This window comes from Oncorhynchus kisutch, unplaced genomic scaffold (assembly GCF_002021735.2).
Source record: "Oncorhynchus kisutch isolate 150728-3 unplaced genomic scaffold, Okis_V2 Okis03b-Okis08b_hom, whole genome shotgun sequence".
Taxonomy (NCBI): domain Eukaryota; kingdom Metazoa; phylum Chordata; class Actinopteri; order Salmoniformes; family Salmonidae; genus Oncorhynchus; species Oncorhynchus kisutch.
In genome coordinates, this window is record NW_022261980.1 from 391,102 (window position 1) to 416,653 (window position 25,552).

Here is a 25,552-nt window from a genome sequence, read left to right on the forward strand (position 1 = left end):
AACCCAAAAGTTTCCACTGGTCTTGACTGTTAGGACAGAGACAGCGCCTGAAACTGTTTAAGATAAAGATGAAGGCAAAGTATCCATTCAGTTGTCCACTTGTCATGAACACCATTTCAGTTGGTGCCCAGTTCCAGCTAGCAGAGCTGGTTTAAGACTCCCACAGTGTATACTAACCAAAGATCCTATTACATTACAAACTAAACATTTATGGACACTAGTTTCACACATTTTGTCAACGTGAGTCATATCAGTTAACTTCACTACATGATTCTCCTACAGCATTGTGATCTGGTTCCCTCCGGTGTAGAAAAGGTCTTTAGTGATATTTTGGCTAGCTCCAGAGGACATTTTATTTATGGTGTTACCTGCAATTAACCTTTGTATTCAATTAAACACACCCACACAGGCCTTCTATGAACTAGCCAGTAGCCTTTGATCCCACAGTAACATTTACAACAAAGTTGAAAAATTAAAATGTTTATTCATTCAAATAAACTTATGACCCACAAAAAGAAAAGGGCTTACAAAAAAAAAACTATGGAAGATTAAAAGAAAAACAGACCTTATACACATCCAATAGCCATGGAAACGCAGATACGTGGAAAATGTGTTTTTAAAACAAAACCAAAGCAGTTGTCGTAACCGTGTATGTGTGTGACTCTAGGCGTTGCGGTCGATGCGGACGTCAACCTCGCGACCGCTGATCTTGGTTCCGTTCATCATCCTGCAGGCCTGGTTAGCGCTCTCTGGGGAGTCAAACCTGACCGTACCACAGCCCTTAGACTTTCCTCCCTCCATCTTAATCTCTGCAAACATCACCTGGCCTGGAGAGGGAGTAAGAAAGGGGTGATGAGAGAGAAGAAAGAGCAGTAGACAGTGTTTAAGCACTGACACTGCTAAAGCCATTTCATTACTGCAGATCAAAGCTACATTCAATCCATCTGCAGGTTATTGAGTACAGTAGACTGATTGAAGAGGCTTACCACAGACACTGAACTTCTCCTTCAGTTTCTGCCAGGTCAGGTCATAGGACAGCTACAACACAACACAGGACATTAGAACACAGGGGCATACAATTCTAACTACTTTAGGGGGCATTTTCACAGAGCTAGATGACGCCTACTCTGTCTACAAGTGCTTCCAATTCACACTACTTCATTTGTGTCCATGATGTAAATACCCAGCAGTACATATAGTGGATTTGATCAGCCTCATTAAACATGTGTTCGGTGCTTTAATGTGCTTAAAAAGGGGTGTGTACACATCACGTCATAATGCACATTTATACAGTATTTATTTATAAAACATACATTTCTGACAAAGATCTGACATCCTCCCTTGGCTCTGTCAGACATGGCTCCTCCTCCGTAGCCCCCGAACCCTCGGTTCATGGCCATGCCCCCCCCCATACGGTCATAGCCAGAGCCCATCCGCTCCATGGACCGGCTGCCCAAGCCACCTAGTAGAGGACACAGGGAATATGAGTGAGCACCGCAGATCGGAATCCCTACCGTAATGGTATTCAGGGGTTGTGCAGGCTTTAGTTCCAGCCCAGCACTCCCACACATCAAATCAAGGTCAAACACAGTGAAACATTGGCAGTATGAAATGGGTGTGCTAACAGACAGTGAGAGATGTTAATGTAATGTTCGGTGTACCTAATCCTCCCCCAATGGGCCCCATGCCAAAACTGCTCATGTCTCCTCCATAACCTCCTCCTGATGGAGAGAACGCACGGCATCACACACACGTTACCACAACCTATCAGCACGTCACAACACAAACAAGTTACAGCACACAAATATCTGTCAGTAACATGTTGGAGCTGAATGCTAACTTGACCAGTGTTGTGTTACCCATAGAGGAGTTGTGATTCAGCTCTTAGTACAGTCTACCTGCAGGTTCCAGTTCCAAGCTGCTACATGCCCAGTATAATGCCCACCACAGACCATGCTGTTAGTGGATGGATATATGAGGACGATGGAATGGGTTATACCTATGATGACTGACAGTGACAGGTGTGTGTGAGAGAAAGTGAGGGAGGGTGTAAACTACTCACCCATTCCTCCAAAGGAGTCTCCGAAGCCTCTGCTCATGGACATGTCACTGCGACCAAAGTCTCTGTCCATCCCTCCTCCCATCCCCCCTGAGCGGTAGGACATGTCTGGAGAGGGGGAAGTGAAGAGAAGGAGAGAGAGAGGACAATGGCACAGTCAGAAATATACTCAGTGGAAAGTTCACATTAAACTTCAGGAGCATTTAAACAGTTTGAGACAATTATTTTGTCCTTAATGGTGATGGGGGGGTCTATAGTTACATAGCATATTATTTTGGATGATATTATATTGATACTTTGACTCCAAGTATAGTTTTTTGCTAGGTAGCGTTAGCTAGCGCTAGTCGGCTGTACCTGCACCAAACGCCGGTATTTTTTATCCTATAGCTTGTTCTCATCTTTTTAAATAGTGAGTCAACATGTTTTCAGCACTTATATATTTCCCTGATTGATCAAAACTCATTTTCTCATGCTGTCTCATGTCTACAACAGACATATCATGAGCAATATGTTTTGTAACATCAAATCCCAGTATCGAATGACAATGCATACAATGACAATGCATACAATGACACCAATTGTGCAGTCTGTAAGATGAGGCCTGTAATTTTCATCATAGGTACACTTCAACTATGACAGACAAAATGAGAAGAAAAAAAATCCAGAAAATCACATTGTATGATTTTTTTTGGGCAAATGATGGTGGAAAGTAAGTATTTGGTCAATAACAAAAGTTTCTCAATACTTTGTTATATACCCTTTGTTGGCAATGACAGAGGTCAAACGTTTTCTGTAAGTCTTCACCAGGTTTTCACACACTGTTGCTGGTATTTTGACCCATTCCTCCATGCAGATCTCCTCTAGAGCAGTGATGTTTTGGGGCTGTTGCTGGGCAACACGGACTTTCAACTCCCTCCAAAGATTCTCTATGGGGTTGAGATCTGGAGACTGGCTAGGCCACTCCAGGACCTTGAAATGCTTCTTACGAAGCCACTCCTTCGTTGCCCGGGCGGTGTGTTTGGGATCATTGTCATGCTGAAAGACCCAGCCACGTTTCATCTTCAATGCCCTTGCTGATGGAAGGAGGTTTTCACTCAAAATCTCACGATACATGGCCCCGTTCATTCTTGCCTTTACACGGATCAGTCGTCCTGGTCCCTTTGCAGAAAAACAGCCCCAAAGCATGTTTCCACCCCCATGCTTCACAGTAGGTATGGTGTTCTTTGGATGCAACTCAGCATTCTTTGTCCTCCAAACAAAACGAGTTGTGTTTCATCTGACCATATGACATTCTCCCAATCTTCTTCTGGATCATCTAAATGCTCTCTAGCAAAGTTCAGACGGGCCTGGACATGTACTGGCTTAAGCAGGGGGACACATCTGGCACTGCAGTATTTGAGTACCTGGCGGCGTAGTGTTATTGATGGTAGGCTTTGTTACTTTGGTCCCAGCTCTCTGCAGGTCATTCACTAGGTCCCCCCGTGTGGTTCTGGGATTTTTGCTCACCATTCTTGTGATCATTTTGACCCCACGGGGTGAAATCTTGCATGGAGCCCCAGATCGAGGGAGATTATCAGTGGTCTTGTAGGTCTTCCATTTCCTAATAATTGCTCCCACAGTTGATTTCTTCAAACCAAGCTGCTTACCTACTGCAGATTCAGTCTTCCCAGCCTGGTGCAGGTCTACAATTTTGTTTCTGGTGTCCTTTGACAGCTCTTTGGTCTTGGCCATAGTGGAGTTTGGAGTGTGACTGTTTGAGGTTGTGGACAGGTGTATTTTATACTGATAACAGTTCAAACAGGTGCCATTAATAAGGTAACGAGTGGAGGACAGAGGATCCTCTTAAAGAAGAAGTTACAGGTCTGTGAGAGCCAGAAATCTTGCTTGTTTGTAGGTGACCAAATACTTATTTTCCACCATAATTTGCAAATAAATTCATAAAAAATCCTACAATGTGATTTTCTGGATTTTTTCTCATTTTGTCTGTCATAGTTGAAGTGGAGCTATAATGAAAATTACAGGCCTCTCATCTTTTTAAGTGGGAGAACTTGCACAATTGGTGGCTGACTAAATACTTTTTTGCCCCACTGTATATAGAATTGTGATATCTACATAAGATAGTATTGGCACCTAAGTATCGGTATGATATCGCATCGTAAGGTCCCTGGCAATTCCCAGCCCGAGATGTGTCCCCTTACCTCCCATCCGTCCCATGTCTCTGGCTCCGAATCCCCCCATGCTGTCCATGCCACCGAATCCTCCAGGAAACACACAGTATTATATTAATGGATAGTCACAACAACTCATGTGTTGTCCAGTCATGTAACAAAGTGAATCAGTAGAGATATATTATCTAGGACCTTACCTCCTAGTCTGCTCATCCCTCCATACCCAGGTCCTCCTTCCATACCTGACAGACAGAATCACACACTTCACATCTCACATGGATTTGTTTTGTACTAAAGCTGATTCTACATGACCTCTAGACAACTTTCCACCCATTTCAGTGGTCGGGGGTGGGGGCGTCAGTGGTCGAGAGGGGGGGGGGGGGTCAGTATGTTATGTAAGTGCTTGGAGAAGGTACAGGAACAACAGACAGAGGGTTTAAAACATACAGCTACTCTTCACAACCGATAACTATCGTATGTATGAACCGACTGGCTCCTCCACTGACCTGCAGTCTGTGTGTGTGGTTTAAATAGTAACAGTGTGTTTGCTGGAGTACAATGGCAAGGTTAGGGGTCAGTACAAACCTGCAGTCTGTGTGTGTGGTTTAAATAGTAACAGTGTGTTTGCTGGAGTACAATGGCAAGGTTAGGGGTCAGTACAAACCTGCAGTCTGTGTGTGTGGTTTAAATAGTAACAGTGTGTTTGCTGGAGTACTATGACGAGGTTAGGGGTCAGTACAAACCTGCAGTCTGTGTGTGTGGTTTAAATAGTAACAGTGTGTTTGCTGGAGTACTATGACGAGGTTAGGGGTCAGTACAAACCTGCAGGGCCCATGTTGCCCATTCCTCCTCCACCACTCAGCCGGTTGGCATTGATAGGTTGTCCTCCTGGTCCCAGGCCCATCCCAATCCCTCCCAGACCCCCTACACACAGAGGACACAGAGAGTTGTTTGTTTAACCACACAAACATAACATCCCTTATGTAATGCCTTGGTTCACTGGAGAACAGAACACTGAGCCAACAACACGACCCATTTCTGATAGAGATAATGCTGAAGTCATTCTAACATGTAGGTGTTTTCTAGATAGTCAGAAAGGGACAGGATGTGTACTCACGTGGTAACTGAGGAGCTTTCTCCACCGGGTGGAAATCATCAGCTGGCATAGACTTGTCATCCTGAAACACACAGAAACAACATATCAAGAGGTGGTTCTCACACAACATATTACCACACCAACATGTAACAGCCTCTATTTTATTTAAATAGGCAAGTCAGGTAAGAACTCATTCTTATTTTCAATGACAGCCTACTGGGGAACAGTGGGTTAACTGCCTTGTTCAGGGGCAGAATGACAGATTTTTACCGTGTCAGTTTGGGGATTCGATCTCGCAACCTTTCGATTACAAGTCCAACGCTCGAACCACTAGGCTACCTGCCACCCCAATGACCTCTATGACCTTCCACACACATTAACTGTGTACAGTGTTTAGAAATCAGAAACATGCAAATAACAAAGCACACGTACCATCTTAACATGCATCTGTCTGTCAAACAGCATTTGGCCGTTGAACATGGCTAGAGAACAGAGTTAAGAATGCCAACAATAAAAATAAAATTGTCACATGCTTCCTAAACTAACAGTGAAACGTAGTATATAATATATAAAGATAGATAGAATCTGCCGCCTGTTGGAAGGTGGGTGTGTTCTGTGGTAGTATATAATATATAAAGATAGATAGAATCTGCAGCCTGTTGGAAGGTGGGTGTGTTCTGTGGTAGTATATAATATATAAAGATACAGATAGAATCTGCAGCCTGTTGGAAGGTGGGTGTGTTCTGTGGTAGTATATAATATATAAAGAGATAGAATATGCAGCCTGTTGGAGGGTGGGTGTGTTCTGTGGTAGTATATAATATATAAAGATAGATAGAATCTGCAGCCTGTTGGAAGGTGGGTGTGTTCTGTGGTAGTATATAATATATAAAGATAGATAGAATCTGCAGCCTGTTGGAAGGTGGGTGTGTTCTGTGGTAGTATATAATATATAAAGATAGATAGAATCTGCAGCCTGTTGGAAGGTGGGTGTGTTCTGTGGTAGTATATAATATATAAAGATAGATAGAATCTGCAGCCTGTTGGAAGGTGGGTAGTATATAATATATAAAGATAGATAGAATCTGCAGCCTGTTGGAAGGTGGGTGTGTTCTGTGGTAGTATATAAAGGATACAGATAGAATCTGCAGCCTGTTGGAAGGTGGGTGTGTTCTGTGGTAGTATATAATATATAAAGATAGATAGAATCTGCAGCCTGTTGGAAGGTGGGTGTGTTCTGTGGTAGTATATAATATATAAAGATAGATAGAATCTGCAGCCTGTTGGAAGGTGGGTGTGTTCTGTGGTAGTATATAATATATAAAGATACAGATAGAATCTGTAGCCTGTTGGAAGGTGGGTGTGTTCTGTGGTAGTATATAATATATAAAGAGATAGAATCTGCAGCCTGTTGGAAGGTGGGTGTGTTCTGTGGTAGTATATAATATATAAAGATAGATAGAATCTGCAGCCTGTTGGAAGGTGGGTGTGTTCTGTGGTAGTATATAATTTATAAAGATAGATAGAATCTGCAGCCTGTTGGAAGGTGGGTGTGTTCTGTGGTAGTATATAATATATAAAGATACAGATAGAATCTGCAGCCTGTTGGAAGGTGGGTGTGTTCTGTGGTAGTATATAATATATAAAGAGATAGAATCTGCAGCCTGTTGGAAGGTGGGTGTGTTCTGTGGTAGTATATAATATATAAAGATAGATAGAATCTGCAGCCTGTTGGAAGGTGGGTGTGTTCTGTGGTAGTATATAATATATAAAGATAGATAGAATCTGCAGCCTGTTGGAGGGTGGGTGTGTTCTGTGGTAGTATATAATATATAAAGATACAGATAGAATCTGCAGCCTGTTGGAAGGTGGGTGTGTTCTGTGGTAGTATATAATATATAAAGATACAGATAGAATCTGCAGCCTGTTGGAAGGTGGGTGTGTTCTGTGGTAGTATATAAAGGATACAGATAGAATCTGCAGCCTGTTGGAAGGTGGGTGTGTTCTGTGGTAGTATATAATATATAAAGATAGATAGAATCTGCAGCCTGTTGGAAGGTGGGTGTGTTCTGTGGTAGTATATAATATATAAAGATAGATAGAATCTGCAGCCTGTTGGAAGGTGGGTGTGTTCTGTGGTAGTATATAATATATAAAGATACAGATAGAATCTGCAGCCTGTTGGAAGGTGGGTGTGTTCTGTGGTAGTATATAATATATAAAGATAGATAGAATCTGCAGCCTGTTGGAAGGTGGGTGTGTTCTGTGGTAGTATATAAAGGATACAGATAGAATCTGCAGCCTGTTGGAAGGTGGGTGTGTTCTGTGGTAGTATATAATATATAAAGATAGATAGAATCTGCAGCCTGTTGGAAGGTGGGTGTGTTCTGTGGTAGTATATAAAGGATACAGATAGAATCTGCAGCCTGTTGGAAGGTGGGTGTGTTCTGTGGTAGTATATAATATATAAAGATAGATAGAATCTGCAGCCTGTTGGAAGGTGGGTGTGTTCTGTGGTAGTATATAATATATAAAGATAGATAGAATCTGCAGCCTGTTGGAAGGTGGGTGTGTTCTGTGGTAGTATATAATATATAAAGAGATAGAATCTGCAGCCTGTTGGAAGGTGGGTGTGTTCTGTGGTAGTATATAATATATAAAGATAGATAGAATCTGCAGCCTGTTGGAAGGTGGGTGTGTTCTGTGGTAGTATATAAAGGATACAGATAGCCTGTACAGCCTCCAGGGCCTGTTCGAAGGTAACAGTCCCCATCCCTCTGCTCTTCCCATCCTTATCCTCCTTCACGTCAGCCCTCTTCACTGTTCCTGCCATACCAAACACCTCCTTCAGCTTCTTCCAGCCCACCTTGAAGTCCAGCTGGGAGGAGACCGCAGAGGGGACGGACTGGGTTAGCATAGAAACAACTTACCACACAACACATCTAAACAGACAGGAGAAGACCGAGTTAGCAATAGCATAGAGAACAGTGAAACTAACAAGGTCAACATGGAACTTCAAGTTCTAGGAAGACGCAGTTGGACTTGAGATTTAGAGTGCACCGCTCAAGTTGTCTTCAATTGGTAAACCGGAATATTGGTAGGTTAACTTGGTACTTCAATACAGCAGATATAAATCTAGTGAGGGGAGATGGTCAGAGACAAAGGCACAGAGAAGAGAGACAGACAGAGAGTATAGTGTGTATGCTGGTCCTCACATTGGCTACGAACACAGTGGTCCCTAGGCGCCCGACCCGTAGAGAGCTGATAACTTCATGGGGGACGTTGGGGTTGTTAGCGATGGAAGGGGGTACACCTACACCACCCGGTCCCCCCTCCTGCCCCCTGCCTCCCCCTCCAGGGTACATCCCCCCTGTACGCTGCAGCACACGCCGAGCACGCTCACCATCAGGATCCTGAAAGAGGGAAACAGATAACCCCTAAACTTTGACCTATTACTTCAACTCTGAGCTTTAGCCGTCCACATCAGGGTTCTGGAGCAGGGAAACAAGGGGTTAAACACGTATGGCCCCATCCTTTGACCTATAATTACACCTCTAAACTTTGACTTTAACTAGGCCTAGTTCTCAGTGATTACAGTTACAAACCATGTTAATGTAACCACATTTCCAGCAGGCTTGATTAAAGTGCAGATTTAGCACACCACTAAGTTTAATCTCTCATCACCGTGTGGTGCCTAGAGTGTGAACAGGTCCTTACCGCCATGATATTGAGTGGTCTTCCATTCAGATCATATTTGTTCATGACTTCTATGGCCTTCTTCACAAACTCCTCATCTTTGAACTCCACAACACTGCAGGACAGACAGTCAGTAGATGAAGACATGTATAACAATGCCTCATGAAATTAAGGTGTGTCTGAAATAGACCCTATTCCCCATGTTATAGTACACTACTTTTGACCAGAACCCTATTAGCCACCCCCATGTGACTCTGGTCAAAAGTAGTGTACTGAATGTGGAATATAGGGCCCTACACGAGGACGGTACCACAGAATCCAGACAATAAAAGAAAAAAAATGTATTGAACTTTTAAAAAATGTATTTTACCTTTATTTAACCAGGCAAGTCAGTTAAGAACTAATTCTTATTTTCAATAACGGCCTAGGAACAGGTTAACTGCCTGTTCAGGGGCAGAACGACAGATTTGTACCTTGTCAGCTCAGGGGTTTAGCATCGTTTGAATTCGCCGTAAAGTATTTTTGAAATCTGACACGTTGGCTGGATTCACAACAAGTGTAACTTTAATTTGGTATATTGAATGTGTGATTTCATGGAAGTTACATTTTTATAGTAATTTATTTGAATTTGGCGCTCTGCATTTTCCCTGGATTTTAGCCAGGTAGGAGGCTAGCGTCCTACATATCCCAGAGAGGTTAACCTAACCCTTAACCTAGCTAATGTTAGCCATCTAGCTAGCATTGGCCAGAAATTGGTAAATTAGTAATTGTAATGAACATTTCATATGAAATTAACACATACCATACGAAATGTAAAACATCATATTAAAGGGAGTGTGTCAGATTTACGTACAGGATCATACGAAATGTACTGAGACCATGTTGCAAAGTTAGACAGGTAAAGTTTGGTTCCTTACCCACATCCCTGTACAGATAACACCAGGGGATCCAGAGACATAGATCCATAACAGAGGGAATGAACAAAGACAGTGATTAGACTGACAACAGTTAACATCATTATTACACATTTGACATCATGCTATCAGTGGATTACATAATCCATCTTGAAGGGCCAGCTAACAGGCCTTGATGTGGGGAGTGTGTTTTGCTTGTATCCAAGGTAAAAAGTTAAGTGAATTTAAAAGACATTGACTTGGTTTGCTATAGACTTTTTTTTGTTCCAGTAGAGACATGGTACCCTTACCGTCTTCAGTGGAATAAAAGAACTCAGGATATACTTACAAATATGTCCGTTCTGTGTCTATGTTTGTTTAGGAGTATATACTAAACAGTCCGTTTCTCAAACTACATATTATATTAAATGGCTGAATTGAATACATTCACAGCCTAGTTTGCAAATTCCTGGCTGCATCATAATATTACAGATGAATAAACGATGGTGAGATTTTACTGTGAGCCGCTGGAGAAAGAAGAAAGTTACTTTGTACAAAATCTACAATATTTTAGAAATAGTTTGTTCATGAAGAGGTAATTGTGCCATTGATCCAAATAAAAAGGTAACAATTTGAAGACCGAAAAGTAAAATGTCAATCAATAAGACATCAAAATCCCTTTGAGAAATGGTCAACTGCCAAACTTTGACACCAATTGAGAAAACTACAACAACTTAAAAACAAATGTGTACTAAGTTTCAGATGAATTCAAGTTAGTGTTCCAGAATCAACAAGAAGACATCCTCCATCACTCTACAGCCAACTAGGCTATAACAGGCTCTAGCTAACAGCCACCAACATATCATCCCATAGACATACATGGATAACCCCTTGGATCAGTGCCTTACAGAACACTTGGTAAATAAAGATATACTGCAGTGGAGGGCATTTAAAACCTCGTGCAGTGAGTTGGTCCACATCACTTACCCTTGACTTTCCTTCAGCATCCTTAAAGAGCTCCACGTATGTAACCTCACCAACTTCATGAGACATACAAAGGAAAAATACCAAGAGAACAAAGGCATTTAAAATCACCAGTCGACTGTTGAACCACCACTCTCGCTCCAGGGCAGGCCGTTGCCTTGGTTATGCCGTTACGATGCTTCCCCATGATTGGTCAACAGTGAGCCCAGACCAATAGTCACCACACAACCCCTTCCAATGCCTTCCTGGGCTCGACTGAGACAGACACACAGTCAGTCAACTACTGTCAACCTGGGAATTCAGATCACACTTCAGTATAGAAGAACAGTTTGGTCAACACGGTTCCTGTCAACATAGCAAGAAGTCACTACAGTTTAAAAGGTGTCCTTTTCACCTTAAAAAAAGACTTTGTGAAGAGCTAAAGACCCAATAGTTCAGTGCACAGAAAGACAATGGTTTCATTCATACAAAACAATCATTTGTCACCTTAACACAGGTTCAACTGAATCAAGTAGTCAATACTACTAATTGTCTGAGGTTACATTTTGGAGCTGTAAGTCAATATCATAAAACCAATAGTAGCTAACTACATAACAACTTTAACAAGCAGACATTTCAATTCAATCCAAGCTAAATTGGTGTCCACCAAGGAGTAAAAAATGAAAAATCCAGAAATGTCTATTCTACTGACTTAATAATATCGGCAATACAATAACATGTTGCCTCAAAAGAAGGAACTACGAGAAGATATGGCTAGGTCTATGTTCTGGTCACAAAGAGGACTGAGAAAGCTCCTGTTGAGCTGGAAATAATAAGGCTCATCTCTATAGGGAGAAGCAGCATGTCCCTGTGTGTGGAATGATTACCTTTCTCTCTCATCAGATCTTTAATAGCCTGCCACTTCGTGTCATAGGGGATATTGCTAATGAACACACGGTTCCTGTGACCCCCTCCTCCGCCCTTCTTGTCCCCAGTGACCTGCTTCTCTTTGTAGGGGTGGAAGCGGTTCCCTTTGCGGCCTCCTCCGGACATCTTTTCTTTCAGCTCAGACTTAGTATTTTGGGTTGGGGCGGTTGCAGGGGCATCAGTAGGGTCATCTGCAAGGGTTTCGGCATCATTGATAGGGGCGTCATCGATAGGGTCACCATCGAGAGGGGTATCATCATCACCAAGGACCTCATCTCCAAGGACCTCGTCATCACCCAGGCCTAGGTCCTCTTCTTCTGCAGGGACATCTTCACCAAGAACCTCGTCTTCTTCTGGCTCTCTGAAGAAAACAGAAGAGGACAGTATTAATGGATGCAGCTAGCTTGTCTGTTATAAGTAATGTTACCTAAACCTACATGGCATGGTCATTTCACCCACGTGCCAAATAACAAAGATGTGCACATAAGTTTATGCAACTTCAATCTCCCTTAACATGGGTTTATAGACACAAACGGCTAGTTAGCTACAAAGTCAACTTTTCACAGAGAGGAGAGGAAAGTTACTGTAGGCAACTCTTGATTCAACTACAAATTGACTCCATTCAAGCTGCCGGCTCTACAAGGGCAATACATTCCTACCAACTGTCTGTTGTTGGCTATCTAACTGTTCGCTAGCTAAATCTCCAGGGACTGTGAAACTAAACCAGCCAGTTTATGGCTGTGGATTGTCTGCATTGTCTGAATGGAATGTTGGCATTCCCAAAAAATATGGAATCATTCCTCTAAAGCTGGCTAACATACAGTAATGATACATTTCTCAAATTCATTATTTACAGTCTTTTCACAGTACTGGCAAACAATGGTTGACCAACTGCCTGCCCAAAATGGCTGACCTTTATCCGCACAAACGGTTCATGTACGTTCTAGTATGATAATTCTATGAGTTAAACGCACTAACGTTAGCTAGCTACACATGGTGGTTGGATGGATAAAACTAATGTAGTTATCTGCATAACTACCTAGTAAAATAACTATATATTACACAAATCTAAAACCAAATTTGACGATCAACGAAGACGACAACCAACAAGTTAGCTAGCTAGCAAACAAAGTAGCAACTAGATAGCAAGCCATAGCTAGTTTGATGCTAGCTGTAATGCTAGGCTAACGTTAGCTAGCCTCCATCTTGCCTGTGAGTGCAGCAGAGATTATCAGAAAAATACGATATTTTAGTTACATTGTCAGGCCATTCGTGCCATCCTGAGATGTTCCCTCTGTCTCAGCCTCAATGGGTTCAATAATTTCCTGGACAATATCTGCCATATTCGTCGGTTTGCAGAGAAAGCTAATTCAATCGAGAGATGCGCCTCCGCTAACACTGCGCAATTTAAAATTAGTGACGCTCCAGGCCTCCACCAACGCGAGAAAATGCGAGAATTTGGCCTGGTTGTCTTTCATAGCCTAAAACCGAAACACCCGTAGGTTTCCCACAAACAATTGATATATTTCTACAGTTTCGATCGAAACATATATAGATATATACAGTACCAGTCAAAAGTTCGGACAGTAATTTCAAAAAAATATTTAACTAGGCAAGTCAAAGAACAACCAGGGAACAGCCTTGTTCAGGGACAAAAGTACAGATTTGTACTTTGTCAGCTCAGAGATTCGATTCAACAACCTTTCAATTATTGGCCCATCACTCTAACCACTAGGCTGACACGGGGTTACTACATGATTCCATATGTGTTATTACATTGTTGATGTTTTCACTATTATTCTACAATGTAGAAAATAGTTTTAAAAAATCAAGAAATACACACACACACACATAGGCCCACCACTTGGGAGCCAGGCACAGCTAATCAGAATGAGCTTTTCCCAACAAAAGGGCTTTATAACAGAAACAAACTCCTCAGTTTCATCAGCTGCCTGGGTGGCTGGTCTCAGACGATCCCGCAGGTGAAGAAAAATGGATGTGAAGGTCTTGGGCTGGCGTGGTTACACGTGGTCTGCTGTTGTGAGGCCAGTTGGACGCACTGCCAAATTCTCTAAAGCAACATTGGAGGTGGCTTATGGTAGAGAAATTAGATTATTTGGCAACAGCTCTGGTGGGCATTCCTGTAGTCAGCATGCCAATTGCACGCTCCCTCAAAACTTGAGACATCTGTGGCATTGTGTTGTATGACAACATTTCACATTTTAGTGACCTTTTATTGTCCCAAGCTCAAGGTGCACCTGTGTAATGATCATGCTGTTTAATCAGCTTCTAGATATGCCACACCTGTCAGATTGATGGATTATCATGGCGAAATGTTCCCTAACAGGGATGTAAACACATTTGTGCACAAAATTTGATATATTAAATAAGCTTTGTGTGCATATGGAACATTTCTGGGATCTTTAATTTCAGCTCATGAAACATGGGACCAACACTTCACATTTTGCATTTATATTTTGTTCAGCGGCATTATGTTTGACACCCCTTCTTTAGCCTCTCTGCATCTCTCTCACACTCTCTATCTCTCTATCGCTTTCTCTCTGAACCTAAGGCCCTTTAACTTTGTACATTCATAACAGTCCAAAGCATCTCTTTCTTCTATGAATTGATAACATATTTCCAATCAATATAAACATATAAATATGATTCATTAACTGAACATCAATAATGTAATAATGATTTTAAAAAAATAGATTAAACATCCAACCAGGTCCAAAGTGTCATGATGAACAGCCTGAAGCCCAAATATATATCTGACCATGTGCTTGTTGCGTCAAGTTGATATCTTTGGGTTCTGAGAGGGAGCCAGAGATGTTTGGCAAGTGGATGTTGTTATCAGGTCCACAACCAAACGGGTACGCAGGGCATGTGCCCTGGGGGCCCAAACCTCCAGGGGGCCCACAACCCTTGTAGAATTGCAGGAAATTAGTTTTAAAACCGCATACTTTTCTCTCAGCCTAATGGCAAAATGTGAAGAATAGTATGAGATATTATTTCTCTCTGTCCCATGGCAAAATGTGTAGAATTGCAGAAAATGTGCTTTAAAACGGCAAAATTGTCTCTCTGCCCCATGGTAAAATGTGTTGAAATGCAGGATGTTAGCGGTTATCCCCCTCAAAATATGTTTTACTAAAGAAATAGAGGTAGGTGCCCCGGGGCCCCAAATGTGGTAGTCCGGCCCTGATCAGGTACATTCAGTGACACTGACACTTCTCACTATTTGAGGTCTGCATGTGACTTGTGTAATGTATCTTGTACATACACTAATAACAGTGAAGTGATGCCACTGAATGCCCACTGTAGAATAATGTGAATGTAAGTGGTCAGGTGATACCACTGATGGCCCACTGTAAAATAATGTGAATGTAAGTGGTCAGGTGATACCACTGATGGCCCACTGTAAAATAATGTGAATGTAAGTGGTCAAAGAGGAGCATGAGGGGTGTGGCAGTATTTTGCAGATATAAAACCAGTAAGCCTAATAAAGATGTCTCAGCAACTGGGCTCTGATTGGAGAGAGTGCAGACTGCGTCTCTGTTCTTAATGTCTCTGTAAGTCAATAACCAAATAACCATTACCACAGGACTCTCTGTAATGACCCAATGGGACACAGGCCAGAGAATGATGTGATTACATTCATCATGAAAAACATCAGCCTGTCTCAAAGGAGAGAGAGAGAGAGAGAGTGAAAGAGAGAAGAGAAAGAGAGAAGAGAGAGAGCTCAAATAGAGCAGAGAGAGAGAGAGAGAGATCAAATAGAGCAGAGAGAAAGGGAGAGATCAAATAGAGCAGAGAGAGAGAAAGAAAGAGAGAGATCAAATAGAGCAGAGAGAGAGAGAAAGAGATATCAAATAGAGCAGAGAGAGAGAGAAAGAAATAGAGAGATCAAATAGAGCAGAGAGAAATAGAGAGGAAGAGAGAGATCAAATAGAGCAGAGAGAGAGAGATCAAATACAGCAGAGAGAGAGCGAAAGAGAGAGATCAAATAGAGCAGAGAGAGAAAGAAAGAGAGAGATCAAATAGAGCAGAGAGAGAGAGAAAGAGAAAATAGAGCATAGAGAGAAAGAGAGATCAAATAGAGGAGAGAGAGAAAGAGAGAGATCAAATAGAGCAGAGAGAGAGAGATCAAATAGAGCAGAGAGAGAGAGAAATAGATAGATCAAATAGAGCAGAGAGAGAGAGAAATAGATAGATCAAATAGAGCAGAGAGAGAGAGAAATAGATAGATCAAATAGAGCAGAGAGAAAGAGAAAGCGAGAGAGATCAAATAGAGCAGAGAGAGAGATCAAATAGAGCAGAGAGAGAGATCAAATAGAGCAGAGAGAGAGAGAGAGAGAGAAAGAAAGATCAAATAGAGCAGAAAGAGAGAGTGAGAAAGAGAAAGATCAAATAGAGCAGAGAGAGAGAGAGAGAAAGAACGAGAAGGATCAAATAGAGCAGAGAGAGAGAAAGAGAGATCAAATAGAGCAGAGAGAGAGAGAGAAAGAGAGAGATCAAATAGAGCAGAGAGAGAGAGATCAAAAATCTTCAAGCTGCATACTGGACCATATTCCAACTAAACTACTGAAAGAGCTGCTTCCTGTGCTTGGCCCTCCTATGTTGAACATAATAAACGGCTCTCTATCCACCGGATGTGTACCAAACTCACTAAAAGTGGAAGTAATAAAGCCTCTCTTGAAAAAGCCAAACCTTGACCCAGAAAATATAAAAAACTATCGGCCTATATCGAATCTTCCATTCCTCTCAAAACATTTTGAAAAGGCTGTTGCGCAGCAACTCACTGCCTTCCTGAAGACAAACAATGTATACGAAAATGCTTCAGTCTGGTTTTAGACCCCATCATAGCACTGAGACGGCACTTGTGAAGGTGGTAAATGACATTTTCATGGCATCGGACCGAGGCTCTGCATCTGTCCTCGTGCTCCTAGACCTTAGTGCTGCTTTTGATACCATCGATCACCACATTCTTTTGGAGAGATTGGAAACCCAAATTGGTCTACACGGACAAGTTCTGGCCTGGTTTAGATCTTATCTGTCGGAAAGATATCAGTTTGTCTCTGTGAATGGTTTGTCCTCTGACAAATCAATTGTAAATTCCGGTGTTCCTCAAGGTTCCGTTTTAGGACCACTATTGTTTTCACTATATATTTGACCTCTTGGGGAAGTTATTCGAAAACATAATGTTAACTTTCACTGCTATGCGGATGACACACAGCTGTACATTTCAATGAAACATGGTGAAGCCCCAAAATTGCCCTTGCTAGAAGCATGTGTTTCAGACATAAGGAAGTGGATGGCTGCAAACTTTCTACTTTTAAACTCAGACAAAACAGAGATGCTTGTTCTAGGTCCCAAGAAACAAATAGATCTTCTGTTGAATCTGACAATTAATCTTAATGGTTGTACAGTCGTCTCAAATAAAACTGTGAAGGACCTCGGCGTTACTCTGGACCCTGATCTCTCTTTTGAAGAACATATCAAGACCATTTCAAGGACAGCTTTTTTCCATCTACGTAACATTGCAAAAATCAGAAACTTTCTGTCCAAAAATGATGCAGAAAAATTAATCCATGCCTTTGTCACTTCTAGGTTAGGATAAAGCACTAAATAAACTTCAGTTAGTGCTAAATACGGCTGCTAGAATCCTGACTAGAACCAAAAATGTGATCATATTACTCCAGTGCTAGCCTCTCTACACTGGCTTCCTGTCAAAGCAAGGGCTGATTTCAAGGTTTTACTGCTAACCTACAAAGCATTACATGGGCTTGCTCCTACCTATCTCTCTGATTTGGTCCTGCCGTACATACCTACACGTACGCTACGGTCACAAGACGCAGGCCTCCTAATTGTCCCTAGAATTTCTAAGCAAACAGCTGGAGGCAGGGCTTTCTCCTATAGAGCTCCATTTTTATGGAACGGTCTGCCTACCCATGTCAGAGACGCAAACTCGGTCTCAACCTTTAAGTCTTTACTGAAGACTCATCTCTTCAGTGGGTCATATGATTGAGTGTAGTCTGGCCCAGGAGTGGGAAGGTGAACGGAAAGGCTCTGGAGCAACGAACCGCCCTTGCTGTCTCTGCCTGGCCGGTTCCCCTCTTTCCACTGGGATTCTCTGCCTCTAACCCTATTACAGGGGCTGAGTCACTGACTTACTGATGCTCTTCCATGCCGTCCCTGGAAGGGGTGCGTCACCTGAGTTTGTTGATTCACTGATGTGGTCATCCTGTCTGGGTTGGCGCCCCCCCTTGGGTTGTGCCATGGCGGAGATCTTTGTGGGCTATACTGAGCCTTGTCTCAGGATGGTAAGTTGGTGGTTGAAGATATCCCTCTAGTGGTGTGGGGGCTGTGCTTTGGCAAAGTGGGTGGGGTTATATCCTTCCTGTTTGGCCCTGTCCGGGGGTGTCCTCGGATGGGGCCACAGTGTCTCCTGACCCCTCCTGTCTCAGCCTCCAGTATTTATGCTGCAGTAGTTTATGTGTCGGGGGGCTAGGGTCAGTTTGTTATATCTATTCGGTGTCCTGTGTGAATCTAAGTGTGCGTTCTCTAATTCTCTCCTTCTCTCTTTCTTTCTCTCTCTCTGAGGACCTGAGCCCTAGGACCATGCCCCAGGACTACCTGACATGATGACTCCTTGCTGTCCCCAGTCCACCTGGCAGTGCTGCTGCTTCAGTTTCAACTGTTCTGCCTTATTATTATTATTCGACCATGCTGGTCATTTATGAACATTTGAACATCTTGGCCATGTTCTGTTATAATCTCCACCCGGCACAGCCAGAAGAGGACTGGCCACCCCACATATGCTCTCTCTAATTCTCTCTTTCTTTCTCTCTCTCGGAGGACTTGAGCCCTAGGACCATGCCCCAGGACTACCTGACATGATGACTCCTTGCTGTCCCCAGTCCACCTGACCGTGCTGCTGCTCCAGTTTCAACTGTTCTGCCTTATTATTATTCGACCATGCTGGTCATTTATGAACATTTGAACATCTTGGCCATGTTCTGTTATAATCTCCACCCGGCACAGCCAGAAGAGGACTGGCCACCCCACATAGCCTGGTTCCTCTCTAGGTTTCTTCCTAGGTTTTGGCCTTTCTAGGGAGTTTTTCCTAGCCACCGTGCTTCTACACCTGCATTGCTTGCTGTTTGGGGTTTTAGGCTGGGTTTCTGTACAGCACTTTGAGATATCAGCTGATGTACGAAGGGCTATATAAATACATTTGATTTGATTTGATCAAATAGAGCAGAGAGAAAGAGAGATCAAATAGAGCAGAGAGAGAGAGAGATCAAATAGAGCAGAGCGAGAGAGAGATCAAATAGAGCAGAGAGAGAGAGATCAAATAGAGCAGAGAGAGAGAGATCAAATAGAGCAGAGAGAGAGAGAGCGAAAGAGAGATCAAATAGAGCAGAGAGAGCGAGATCAAATAGAGCAGAGAGAGCAAGATCAAATAGAGCAGAGAGAGAGAGAGAGTGAAAGAGAGAGATCAAATAGAGCAGAGAGAGAGAAAGAGAGAGATCAAATAGAGCAGAGGGAGAGAGAAAGAGAGAGATCAAATAGAGAGAGAGAGAAAGAAAGAGAGAGATCAAATAGAGCAGAGAGAGAGATCAAATAGAGCAGAGAGAGAAAGAGAAAGATCAAATAGAGCAGAGAGATCAAATATAGCAGAGAGAGAGAGAGATCAAAGAGCAGAGAGAGATCAAATAGAGCAGAGAGAGAGAGAGAGATCAAATAGAGCAGAGAGAAATAGAGAGAAAGAGAGAGATCAAATAGAGCAGAGAGAGAGATCAAATAGAGCAGAGAGAGAGAAAGATCAAATAGAGCAGAGAGAGAGAGAGAGATCAAATAGAGCAGAGAGAGAGAGAAAGAGAAAGATCAAATAGGAGAGAGAGAGATCAAATAGAGGAGAGAGAGAGATCAAAGAGAGAAAGAAAGAGAGAGATCAAATAGAGAGAGAGAGAGTGAGAGAGATCAAATAGAGCAGAGAGAGAAGAGAGATCAAATAGAGCAGCGATAGAGAAAGAGAGAGAGAAAGAGAGATCAAATAGAGGAGAGAGAAAGAGAGAGATCAAAGAGGAGAGAGAGAAAGAGAGAGATCAAATAGAGGAGAGAGAGAGAGATCAAATAGAGGAGAGAGAGAGAAAGAGAGAGATCAAATAGAGCAGAGAGAGAGAAAGAGAAAGAGAGAGATAAAATAGAGCAGAGAGAGAGAAAGAGAAAGAGAGAGATCAAATAGAGCAGAGAGAGAGAGATCAAATAGAGCAGAGAGAGAGAGAGATCAAATAGAGCAGAGAGAGAGAGAGAAAGAGAGATCAAATAGAGCAGAAAGAGGGAGTGAGAAAGAGAACGAGAAAGAGAGAGATCAAATAGAGCAGAGAGAGAGAGAAAGAGAGAGATCAAATAGAGCAGAGAGAGAGAAATAGAGAGATCAAATAGAGCAGAGAGAGAAAGAAAGAGAGAGATCAAATAGAGCAGAGACAGAGAAAGAGAGAGATCAAATAGAGGAGAGAGAGATCAAATAGAGGAGAGAGAGAGATCAAATAGAGAGAAAGAAAGAGAGAGATCAAATAGAGAGAGAGAGAGTGAGAGAGATCAAATAGAGCAGAGAGAGAAAGAGAGATCAAATAGAGCAGCGATAGAGAAAGAGAGAGAGAGAGAGAGATCAAATAGAGCAGAAAGAGGGAGTGAGAAAGAGAACGAGAAAGAGAGAGATCAAATAGAGGAGAGAGAGAGATCAAATAGAGGAGAGAGAGAGATCAAATAGAGAGAAAGAAAGAGAGAGATCAAATAGAGAGAGCGAGAGAGAGTGAGAGAGATCAAATAGAGCAGAGAGAGAGAGAGAGAGATCAAATAGAGCAGAAAGAGGGAGTGAGAAAGAGAACGAGAAAGAGAGAGATCAAATAGAGCAGAGAGAGAGAGAAAGAGAGAGATCAAATAGAGCAGAGAGAGAAAGATCAAATAGAGCAGAGAGAGAGTGAAAGAGAGAGATCAAATAGAGCAGAGAGAGAAAGAGAAATATCAAATAGAGCAGAGAGAGAGATCAAAGAGCAGAGAGAGAAAGAGAAAGAGGGAGATCAAATAGAGCAGAGAGAGAGAGAGAAAGAGAGAGATCAAATAGAGGAGAGAGAAAGAGAGAGATCAAAGAGGAGAGAGAGAAAGAGAGAGGTCAAATAGAGGAGAGAGAGAGATCAAATAGAGGAGAGAGAGAGAAAGAAAGAGAGAGATCAAATAGAGCAGAGAGAGAGAGAAAGAGAGATCAAATAGAGAGAGATCAAATAGAGGAGAGAGAGAGAGATCAAATAGAGCAGAGAGAGAGAAATAGAGAGATCAAATAGAGCAGAGAGAGAGAGAGAAAGAGAGATCAAATAGAGCAGAGAGAGAGAGAGAAAGAGAGATCAAATAGAGCAGAGAGAGAGAAAGAGAAAGAGAGAAATTAAATAGAGCAGAGAGAGAGAGAGAAAGAGAGAGAGATCAAATAGAGGAGAGAGAAAGAGAGAGATCAAAGAGGAGAGAGAGAAAGAGAAAGAGAGAGAGAGATCAAATAGAGCAGAGAGAGAGAAAGAGAAAGAGAGAGATCAAATAGAGCAGAGAGAGAGAGATCAAATAGAGCAGAGAGAGAGATCAAATAGAGCAGAGAGAGAGAGAGAAAGAGAGATCAAAGAGGAGAGAGAGAAAGAGAGAGATCAAATAGAGGAGAGAGAGAGAGAGATCAAATAGAGGAGAGAGAGAGAAAGAAAGAGAGAGATCAAATAGAGCAGAGAGAGAGAAAGAGAGAGAGAGAAAGAGAGAGATCAAATAGAGCAGAGAGAGAGAGAGATCAAATAGAGCAGAGAGAGAGAGAAAGAAAGAGAGAGATCAAATAGAGAGAGAGAGAGTGAGAGAGATCAAATAGAGCAGAGAGAGAAAGAGAGATCAAATAGAGCAGCGATAGAGAAAGAGAGAGAGAAAGAGAGATCAAATAGAGCAGAGAGAGAGAGAGAAAGAGAGATCAAATAGAGCAGAGAGAGAGAAAGAGAGAAATTAAATAGAGCAGAGAGAGAGAGAAAGAGAGAGATCAGAGGAGAGAGAGAAAGAGAGAGATCAAATAGAGGAGAGAGAGAGAGATCAAATAGAGGAGAGAGAGAGAGAGATCAAATAGAGCAGAGAGAGAGAGAGATCAAATAGAGCAGAGAGAGAGAGAGATCAAATAGAGCAGAGAGAGAGAGAAAGAGAGATCAAATAGAGCAGAGAGAAAGAGAGAGATCAAATAGAGCAGAAAGAGGGAGTGAGAAAGAGAACGAGAAAGAGAGAGATCAAATAGAGCAGAGAGAGAGAGAGATCAAAGAGCAGAGAGAGAGAAAGAGAGAGATCAAATAGAGCAGAGAGAGAAAGATCAAATAGAGCAGAGAGAGAAAGAGAAAGATCAAATAGAGCAGAGAGAGAAAGAGAAAGATCAAATAGAGCAGAGAGAGAGAGATCAAATAGAGCAGAGAAAGAGAAAGATCAAATAGAGCAGAGAGAAAGAGAGAGATCAAATAGAGAGAGAAAGAGAGAGATCAAAGAGGAGAGAGAGAGATCAAATAGAGAGAGAGAGAAAGAAAGAGAGAGATCAAATAGAGCAGAGAGAGAGAAAGAGAGATCAAATAGAGGAGAGAGAGAGAGATCAAATAGAGCAGAGAGAAATAGAGAGATCAAATAGAGCAGAGAGAAATAGAGAGATCAAATAGAGCAGAGAGAGAGAGAAATAGAGATCAAATAGAGCAGAGAGAGAGAGAAATAGAGAGATCAAATAGAGCAGAGAGAAAGAAAGAGAGAGATCAAATAGAGCAGAGAGAGAGAATGACGTACCAGGTCTAAAGGTTACATTAGCACTGAGCCAAAGATCAAAGCACACTAATGAGTCTAGTAATGTGGGGCGGCAGGTAGCCTTGTGGTTAGAGTGTTGGGCCAGTAAACGAAAGGTGACAAGGTAAAAATCTGTCGTTCTACCCCTGAGCAAAGAAGTTAACCCACTGTTCCCTGGCGCCGAAGATGTCGATTAAGGCAGCCCCCCGCACCTCTCTGATTCAGAGGGGTTGGGTTAAATCTGGAAGACACATTTCAGTTGAAGGCATTCAGTTGTACAACTGACTAGGTATCCCCCTTTCCCCTAATGTCCCCCTCTCCTGACATTCACTGCATGATCAAAAGTATGTGGACACTTGCTTGTTGAACATCTCATTCCAAAATCATGGGCATCAATATGGAGTTGGTCCCCCCTTTGCTGCTATAACAGACTCCACTCTTCTGGGAAGGCTTTCCACTAGATGTTAGAACATGGCTGAATGGAAGCAAGTCCCCGCAGCAACAAGAGCATTAGTGAGGTCAAGCACAGATGATGGGTGATTAGGCCTGGCTCGCAGTCTGTGTTTAAATTCATCCCAAAGGTTTTCGATTGGGTTGAGGTCAATGCTCTGTGCAGGCCAGTCAAGTTGTTCCACACCGATCTCAACAAACCATTTCTGTATGTGACTTGCTTGTGCACAGGTGCATTGTCATTCTGAAACAGGAAAGGGCCTTCTACAAACTGTTGCCACAAAGTTGGAAGCACAAAATCATCTAGAACAGGGGTTCTTAAACTTTTTCATCCTGGGACCCAAATGAGAAATTCTGTGTTTTCCTGGCTACCAAGCTGAGGAATATAAGCAACTGTAGATAAACATCGGAACGTTTCAATGCCCTTATGCCTAAAAAGAATGCAATTCATACAAAGACAAATAACAATGAAATACCCTGAAATAGATTTGTGTTTTTCCCCCATTAAAAACACTCTTACATACCTGTCTAGGTTGGAATTGTTGCTGTTAAAATACAATAAATAATTTCATTCTGAACTGGAATAAACTGATTGATCCCCTAACACAGATGTAGACCAGAAAACAAGTTTGTGGGAGTTTTCAACTTGCATGTCTATTCTGGGCTCAGTTTCTGACTACAACACTGAGGTCATGCTCAGCATGGAGTCTGTTCCTGTACTTGAAAACCCTGACTCGCATAGGTATGTGGTGCCAAACTGGACCAGAACATCTACTGCTTTCTCAGTCAGGCAGTAGACTGCTTCCTGCTGTAGATGAGCAACCCAGAACTGTGTGAGTGTTTGTCTCAAAAAGCATCTTGCTTCAATCAGTTTATTCCAGTTAAGAATCAAATCTAGCTTGCTTTGGCTAATATCAGCTAGCTATTAGCTAGCTATTAGCTGAGTACAAGGGGATTGCTTGAAAGAGAAACTCACATCTACTACTATGAGAGACAGTAGTCCCTTCTGCTTATCACCATCACCTGTTATAAAATGACAATGTCGTGCTAATTGACTTACTTTTCGAAGCACTGTTTCCTGACGCATTCTGCCCTGTTCTGAAATAACTCCCTGTTTAACGTTAACGTCATGTTTGGTCAGGACATGTCATTTTATTAATTTGGCCGTGTCGAGAGACTCATTACTAAACACTTCCCCACACAAAACAGATTGTGGACGCTCCTCGATATTTCTCAAAGTTTGTATGAAAGAGACAAAAAGTAATCACTGTATTTGCTCAGTCAGAACTTGTGGCTAGCAGGAGTCCATTTCATGACAGCGGTGAGTGATGGCGAGTGGGAATAACAACCAGTGGCTTGAACAACAGCGCTGCAGCGTGTGGGTCGCGGAGTGATCTTCAAGAAAACTGCAGAAAAAAGATCCGGTAAACAGCGAAGCACATGGACATCTCCCTCTACAACCTCTCCCCAAACTGAGACCGCTGATAAGCGCAGAGAGCGCACTGAACGGATAGCATGGTTGCACTTGGCCAAATTAATGAAATAATTATACATTTACGTCGCGACCAACCATTAACAGGTCCACGACCCACTTTGGGTCTCGACCCATACTTTAAGAAACGCTGGTCTAGAATGCCATTGTATGCTGTAGAGTTAAGATTTCGCTTCACTGGTCACATTGGCAGTAAACCTACCCTAACCAGAAACCGTGGATAGATGGCTGCCAATGTTTGTCTATGGAGATTGCATGGCTGTGTACTCGATTTTCTATACCTGTCAGCAACGGGTGTAACTGAAATAGTCAAATCCACTCATTTGAATGGGTGTCCACATACTTCTGTATATATAATGTATCTTCTACTTATTTTGAGATTAATCTCATCATTGATAACCCAATATTTCCACTGGTGATAATATGCTATGTGTGCATACAGTATCTGCTCATTCTGCAAAGGTATCTGGCACGATCAAATCTCAATCTACTAATGTTCTATTGTAATTACTTAGGACTTTATAATTATATTTCTATAGGGGGTAGATCAGCTTTAATATTGCAGACAGATTGTAGCTTCCATCAATGTAATTGTCTGCATATTTTCCAATCTCCCATCTTTTTGGGGGGTACACACACACACACACACACACACACACACACACACACACACACACACACACACACACACACACACACACACACACACACACACACACACACACACACAAACCCACATATATATAAACATACATACACATACACATATTTAAAATATATATTTTTTTTCCTTTATTTCCTGCAAACCCTACCATAGCAGTTGGAGTAAACTAATAAACAATAACACTCAGGCTTCTACTTCCAGCTTATACATACTATGTACATTTTACAGACACAATCTATTTTACAATAGTTAGATTTTGTTTGTTTTTAGTCCTTCATCTATTTCTGATGTCCACACAATTTGAT

At 42.1% G+C, this 25,552-nt stretch overlaps 1 protein-coding gene across 3 annotated transcripts; it reads right to left on the reverse strand.

Annotated features, from left to right (window-relative positions):
• Positions 1-464: 464 nt before the first annotated feature.
• On the reverse strand, positions 465-24,279 carry myef2 (myelin expression factor 2). 3 transcript variants are annotated; one of them, XM_031812543.1, is made up of 17 exons: positions 24,152-24,279; positions 11,763-12,163; positions 10,900-10,952; positions 9,937-9,944; positions 9,041-9,134; positions 8,539-8,736; positions 8,048-8,201; positions 5,756-5,805; positions 5,345-5,405; positions 5,050-5,151; positions 4,425-4,469; positions 4,258-4,317; positions 2,063-2,167; positions 1,662-1,721; positions 1,314-1,462; positions 987-1,038; positions 465-827 (listed from the first exon to the last, which is right to left on the reverse strand). In XM_031812543.1, the coding sequence occupies exons 1-17, from the start codon at positions 24,220-24,222 to the stop codon at positions 664-666; spliced, it is 1,827 nt and encodes a 608-aa protein (XP_031668403.1). In that variant the 5' UTR covers positions 24,223-24,279; the 3' UTR covers positions 465-663. The 3 variants fall into 3 exon arrangements, with proteins under 3 accessions (XP_031668403.1, XP_031668402.1, XP_031668404.1); XM_031812542.1 differs by lacking the exon at positions 24,152-24,279 and adding an exon at positions 13,060-13,246; XM_031812544.1 differs by lacking the exons at positions 1,662-1,721; positions 24,152-24,279 and adding an exon at positions 13,060-13,246 and having other exon boundaries at positions 592-827.
• Between the last annotated feature and the right edge of the window lie 1,273 nt (positions 24,280-25,552).